This window comes from Falco biarmicus, chromosome 19 (assembly GCF_023638135.1).
Source record: "Falco biarmicus isolate bFalBia1 chromosome 19, bFalBia1.pri, whole genome shotgun sequence".
NCBI lineage: Eukaryota > Metazoa > Chordata > Aves > Falconiformes > Falconidae > Falco > Falco biarmicus.
The window spans coordinates 3,607,235-3,614,469 of record NC_079306.1 but is presented as its reverse complement, the minus strand read 5'-3'; the positions used below and the strand labels follow the sequence as shown (position 1 = coordinate 3,614,469).

Genomic DNA, 7,235 nt, shown 5'->3' with positions numbered 1-7,235 from the left:
AGGAGGGGGCTGATGCCGGTGGAGGGGGGGGGGGGGGGCTGCACCGGCCCCGGAGTGCAAACCACCCCGGCGCTTACCTCTGGATCCGACCCGCGGCGTCGAGCCCCGGCGTGCGCATGTTCGAGGGGTCCGCAGAGATTTCCAGAAGGTAAAAGATCAGAAACAAGACTTTGGTAAGTAACCACACTTTTAGAAAGTAATATATCATTTTTTGAAACATCTCAGTGCATACTTCTTATATGAAAATATACACAATTGTATTTCATTCTCCAAAAAAAGGAACAATTAAAAACAAAAGCAAACTAGCCCAAACACAATATATTAGCTGTTGGTTTTTTTTTGTTTTGTTTTTTTTTTTTGTTTTGTTTTGTTTTTTTTTTTTTTCTTCTCGTCATCCTTTAAAATTTTTAACGCTACACTTTGTTCAGGTTACACTTTTTTTGTCTTTTTTTTTTTTTTTTGTAAATGTTTTTTTTTTTTTTGTCTTCATGCATTTTACACCTTTATAGCCTTTGAGAATAAATAAGCTCCATTTTGCTTCCACATCTCTAAAAACTGCAGCATTTAACTATTGTCATTTAAATCGTGCAATTTTTTTTGCAACACCCCTTTTTTAAAAAATGGAAAATATATATATATATTTTAAAACTAAACCCTATACAACGCAAAATTTCCAAATTAAAAAAAAAAATTATACACAATTGTAACTGTCAACAGTACAGATGAGCACGAGAAATAAAATTAGATCAGAAACGTATTTATAGAAGCACAAAGGAGGGTGTTGGTTTCTTAGATTGTCATTCTTCTCGTTGTCTTTTGAAAATTAGGAGGAGTTTACTGGATACTACAGTTGGGGGGCGGGAAATAAAAGGATAATGACCTGGACCAAAAAAAAAAAAAAAAAATTTAAAATAAAATACCCCCAAGCCCTCAACAAAATAAAGACCCCCGACAAACCAACCCCTAAAACGGTTTCACCACGACGGTGAAGCTAATGCCGGATCCGACCCGGGGCATCCCTGTTTTTCCCACGAGCCGTACTTGTCCGTAGGGATCGTTGGAGTCCTGTGGGTCCGTGCCCAACCGCTCGCACTTTTTCCCCTCCAGGGAGATCTAAACCTGCATCTCTCCATAACCCAGAGCCTTTTTCTGTCTCGCTTTTTGTATTATTATAATTTTTTTTAATTTTTTTTTTTTTTCCAGGCGCTCAGCTTCAAGGTAGAAGTGTGAACTTGGGAGTCAGGGCATGAAGTTAATGAGCAAAAAATGGGGTTTGGTTGGTTGGTTTTTGGTTTTTGTGGGGTTTTGTTGGGTTTTTTTTCTTGGTTTTCTCCCCTCTTTGGGGTTTGCTCTGCAGCGATGCTCTGACGGCGTCGAGTGCTGGGGGGTCTTCACCGCCTCCTCCCCACCGGGGTCTCCGGAGCAAGTGGCTCTTGCTGGCATCTCCTGCCACGCTGCTTCCCAGCGGAAACCATTTAGTTTTGTATATTCTTTTTTTTGTATGAAAAAAAAAAAATTAAAAAAAAAAAATGAAACCAATGAGACGTCGTTAATCCCGCCTAATTTCCAAAGCAAGGCCGTGCAAAGAGCTCAGGTGCGTGTCCGGTACCCCGTGGGTCATGGGGGTGTCAGCGTGGGCGAGGGGGGATCACAGTCCGCAGCGTCAATCCCGCTTTCCGGATGGATAAACGGAGGCGGAGGGAGGGAGATCCGATGATGCCGCCGATGATGCCGCCTCGGGAGCCGAGCATCTCCCCAGCGCGTCATGGTACCCACTGGGGATGGTCGGGGAGGGGGAGGCAGGGAGGGGGGGGTTGAACCACACAAAACCTGCCAGGAGCCCCCCCCTCCCCCCTCCCTGCCGCTCCCGTTGCCCACCCGGCAGCACGGGAATGGGAGAGGGAATTCAAACCGGATCGTTCAAAAAAAAAAAAATCAAAATTTTGGATTAAAAAAACCCACCCTCTTTCGCGGCAGCAATTTGAGATCGCCAAAATTGTCAGGGGGAAATTTCCGCCGGCCCATCTCTCCAGGAAATTCCGCAGGCAGGAATTCCAGGGCAAGGTGCTGGTACCCAGCCACAGCACCCCATCGGCAGCTCCGGGGGTGCTGAGCACCCACCACCCTCCTGTTCTGCCAGGTCTTCGCACCCAAACCCATTCCAGTGCCGGGGAGAGGAGGAAAAGTCAGGGTAGATACTGGATGCGCCGGGTGATTCCACCGCCACACTCGACGTAGCCGGTGGCTCCCGTGCCGCTGAGCCCCACTGGGCAGGATGCGGCCACATTCACCCTCTTTGGCCAGCAATTTTCACCCCATTTTTGGAGGATTTCCTCTTCTCCAACCACTCAAAGTCACCCCGGTTCATTTCATCATCATCAACAACTTTTTTTTTTTTTTTTTTTGCCTTGTTTTTCCAATTAGAAACTTTGGGAAAAACCGCCTGGATTGGAAAAATGGCTAAAACCCCATCGATTTGCTTGTTTTGCCAACATCCCAAGAAATCCTTATGCAATACGCCTCGTTTCAATGTGAACCAGACACGGGATGCTTGGAGGGTTCCAGAAGGGATGTAAATCCTACCGTGACTTTTTACTCCTCTCTTCGCACCGGCGCCGGGCGGGGGGTCCCAAAGCAGCTCCCAGCCCCTCCGCAGCCCCCAGCTCCCGGCTCCGGCTGCCGAAGGGGCCATTTGGCAACGGCAGCATCCAGGCAGGTTTTGTGCACGCGACGCCCGGGGGGAGCGGGGCCGGGGTTGTCCCGACACAGGCGCTGCAGGGGTGACCAGGCAGCAGGTTGGAACGGGGATGGGGGACCAGCATCCCGGAGAAGAGCATCCGTGGGGAGAAAGCCCATCCCTAAAGCCTCCGCCAGCCAGGATCAGGCCCTTCTCCTTCCAACCCCCAAGCCCTGAGCTGGCTGCTGCACTTGGGGGTCAGGGCGCTGATGCCCATCCCTGGAAAACCGCCGGAGCAAGCGGCAACATGAGGAAATTCCTTGCGTTTTTCCTTTTTCCTTCCACTCAATCCCTCTGTCGAGACTTGGGCAGATTTTCCGCACGGCTTGCCTTTAGAGGCCTAGAAACCTTCAGGCAATATCCCAAAGGATCACGTCCTTCCATAAAAAGAAATCCTTTCTAACGGAAAGCTTTGGCCCATGTGGAACGGGAATGCATTTTTCCAATCATTTACAAACTGTGCTCGGTCAAACCCCGCAATTTTCTTGAAAAGCGGCGACAACACATCCTTCCTCTCCAAACCTGCTGCGCCCCGGGAGGAACCGAGAACTTTCCCTCTGCCATCGGGAAAAGCGAGCGGCGCTTTTCAAAAAACTGGAAAAGATGCTGCCTGCATCTGCTTGTCTGGCAAAAAGGATTAAACTTTCCCAAATCTGCTTTTTACACCCCCCAAGGCACCTTGATGGGACCCCCGGCAGCACAAGCAGGCTGCAGATCCATCGGCACCGCGTGGAATACTGCAGCTGGGCTCTTCCCAGCCAGTTCAGGAAAACCAGTTTAGGAAAGCCTTTTTTTTTTTTTTTTAAGGAAAACCATCACCTGACAAAAAGCTTTGGGAAAGCTGGATGGTGGCCGAACTGCCCCTCCCGGCACAGGGACCTCGGAGAGCCCAGGCACTGCGTTTTGGGGATGCTCTGTGCCCCGTCTCCCTGCTCTGGAGCCCATCCTGCCACGGATGCTCTTCTCCAGGGATACGGTCCAACCACCTGGTGGGGACCAACACCCCCGGGGGTCTCGCTGGTCGGTGGGTACCGATGCCGCCTGGTCCGCCCGCCTGCAGGGATGAGTGTGGCCAGGGATTGCTTTTTTTGGCTGCTTTTTTTTTTTTTTTTTTTTTTTTTGCGAGGACGCAGCGATTTAATTCCCGTGTCCTCCCCTCTCCCCGTCTCCCTGTTGTTCCCCCCGCGCCCGGCTAATCCCGAGCCTGCGGCCCCCCGGCCGAGGAGCGCCGTATGTACTGCGTGCGTCGCCTGCTGCGCTAGAATGAATGCCTACAAAAATCCTAAAGCTATTTCTCAGGCAGTTTATGATAAATTTCCCCCCTCCCCAACCCCAGCCCAGCCCCAGAACCCGTTTCACCCCCGCGCCCCCCCACCCCCCCCCCACCTCCCCCCCCCCCCACCTCCCCATCCCCGCTGCGAGCTGGCGGCGTTCCCAGGGGGGACCCGTTATGTGACCCAGGTATCCAACCGCATGCGCTTTACGGAGGGGGTCTCCCCCTCGGGCTCGCCGGTGGGTCGCAGGAGGCCAAGGGATGAGCCGAAATCGGGACGGGCGGGATCATCCCGCTCGCTGCTGCCTTCGTAGGAGCTGGTGTTGCTGCTGAGGCTGTCGACGGGCGAGCGGCCGGTGGGCTCGTGCCGGGGCTGGTGGGGGAAGGTGCTGAGCGGGGTGGCAGTGTTTCTTTCCCGATTGGGCGAGACGGGCTCCGACTTGATGCTGATGTTGGGGTTGGTGTTGACAGTCAAAGTGGTGGTGTGGGACAAGTGACTCCCTTGTCTGGGTGGCCGGAGAGGGGGAGGGGGATGAGGTTAGGAGAGGGAGAGGAAGAGGAGAGCAGGAGGGGAGGGAGGGGCAGAAAGGGATGGAGGGGGAGATAACAGGGAGTCTCTCATTATTCATCTTTTTGGTGGCCTTTTACCCTCCAATCCACAGAATTCCTAACCTGCACGCCCCGCAGCTGAAATAATCCAGAATGATGAATCTGGATTAGTTTATGAATCCAGATTCATGATGAATCTGGATTCATAATGAGAATTACGCATTATTAAGACCCCAGAATTCATAATCCACGTGTTCACCGTGACGCATCCCCACTGAGCCAGCAATAGACCCCGCACCACCCTGCGGGCAGCATCCCTCCTGCACCAGCCCCCCCTGATCCAGCCCCCATCCCACCCGCCGTCCCCACAGCAGCCACCCAAGGGCTGGGAGGAGAGGGACAGGCTGTGACACCCCCACCCCGTGGGCACCCTACGGCTCTGCCCCAGCGTCCCCCCGTGCGCTGCGCAAATCCGGCGCAGGGCTCAGATGGGCAGGTTTCACCAAACCGGGAACCTCTTCAGCCTTTTCCCTACAGCCCAAAATTCCATCCAGGCTTTCGGCATGTCCTGCAGCCCCGCTGGGGCAGGACGTCCCTGCCTGGAAAATGAGCTCCTGGAAAATGGAGAAATGCACGGAACTTGCTGCCCAAAAGCCTGGTGCATCCATCCATCCCCCTGGCACTTGGCGCTGGGGGTGTCCCAGTCTCACTCCTAAATCCTCTTCCAATTCCTGCCTCTTTTGGTCCCACGGTCTCAGTGTGAACGCGGGCAAGTCACCGCCAGCTCGATTTTGGCTAAGATACTCCCCCAAAGCCCTGCGTGTGGACGCTTTATTCCAGCCTAAAAGCAGATCCACTTGGGAAAACCTGGTCCAACACGCAAGCGCACACATTGTTTTTCCTGGAAGTAAATCAATTCCTTTTCGATATTACAAGCTACTCTCCATCCGCCCTGGCGGGATTGCTATTTCCAGCCAACTTATTCTGCAGCACCATTGAACGCATCGAATATTCGAATACATCAAATGCATCGAATATTCTGCAGCGCCACTCTGCCTCCTGCTGGATCCCAGCTCCCGCCCCGGGATCTGAAGAGAGGAATCCTCCTGCTGCGGACAGACAGCAAGGCGCAGCTCTCGGGGAGCATCACTGAGCGCACCTGTCGCCTTGACCTCATCTGGGGACCCCAGGGTCACTCCTGGGACAGCGGGAGGTGGGCGAGAAGGCAGCGGGGGGGGTCACGTTTGGCACCCTGGAAACTCCCCGTTTCCCTCTTTCCTTTTACAGCATCGCCTGAACGGCCCCTGGTACCCGTTTCACTTACATTAAATTTCCTAGTGATACAGGAACCAGGTGCTGCTGCTGCTGCTGCTGCTGCTGTTGTTGTTGTTGCTGCTGCTGCTGCTGCTGTTGCTGTTGCTGCTGCTGCTGCTGCTGTTGCTGCTGCTGCTGTTGCTGCTGTTGCTGCTGCTGCTGCTGCTGCTGCCAGGCAGAGATGTTGCCAAGGGACAGCCCACCAGGTGAGCTGAATGCTGGCAGTGAAGACAACTCAGCGCTCGTCAGCTGATAATCTGGAAAGGAAGGAGCCCTTCAGTCCTTTCAATGTCACCCCCCACTCCAGCAGAGCCCTGAGCCCTGCAGGAAGATGGAGACGCGCTCAGGAGACACAAACCAGCCCCAACATCCAGAATATAAAATCATTCAGGTGACAGAAGACCTTCACGATCACCAAGTCCAACCGTTACCCCAGCACTGCCAAGCCCACCGCTGAACCACGTCCCTAAGCACCGCATCCACGTGGTTCCTAAATACCTCCAGGGATGGTGGCTCCACCACCTCCGTGGGCAGCCCGTTCCGATGCCGGACCACCCTTTCGGGGCAGAAATATTTCCTAGTATCCAAACCGAACCTTCCTTGGTGCAACCTGGGGCCGTCTCCTCCTGCCCCGATGATCAGCCGCCGCGGTGAGCTGCGCGGGGATGCTGCCCGCAGGATGCATCTCTTCGAATCCCAGGATCGTTAAGAGTGGTGTGGGACCTTCAAAGACCACCTAGTCCACCCCCCCCTGCAATAAGCAGGGACATTCCTCCTACACCAGGTTGCTCAGAGCCCCGTCCAACTTGACCTTGAACCTTTGCAGCGATGGGGCACCCGCCGCCTCTCTGGGCAGCCCATGCTGGGGTCTCACTACCCTCAGCGTAACAAATTGCTTCCTTACATCTAGTCTTCTCCTAGCTTCAAGAGGACCCCCCACCCCCACCCCTCGCTGGTCACCGTCACCCCCCTAAAGCCCAGCGCTGGCAAACGCAGCCCCATGCCCACACCGGTTCCACTCAGGAAGGTGTGTGGGGTGGGAAAAACCCCACGCAGGAATAGGGCTGGGTATAAACCACACAGCCACGTGTACAACCCCCCCCCCCCCGCGCGGAGCTGGAAAAGCCCGGTAGGTGCTGACACCCCCCCCCCCCGCCTCCTCCAGCCCCCCCCACTCGTGGGGTCCAGCCCCACGCGCCGTGCCCCCGCGCGGCAGCAGGGGGCGCTCTCCACCCGCCTCCAGCATCCATAGGGATGGAGAGGGGAGATGCTCTTTCCACTCCGGGAGCATCCCGAAGCCCAGCACCCCCAAAATATTTTCTACAAGGTGGGAAATCCTGCGGTGACGCGGCACGGGGCTGG

General features: G+C 54.5%; 1 protein-coding gene across 1 annotated transcript in view; it reads right to left on the bottom strand.

Annotated features, from left to right (window-relative positions):
- Nucleotides 1-4,140: 4,140 nt before the first annotated feature.
- Nucleotides 4,141-7,235, bottom strand: part of MEF2D (myocyte enhancer factor 2D) — a 76,175-nt gene continuing 73,080 nt past the window's right edge. Inside the window, 2 exon segments of the mRNA XM_056322190.1 lie at nucleotides 4,141-4,516; nucleotides 5,884-6,130. Of these exon segments, the coding sequence (XP_056178165.1) occupies nucleotides 4,186-4,516; nucleotides 5,884-6,130 (578 nt within the window). The 3' untranslated portion in view covers nucleotides 4,141-4,185.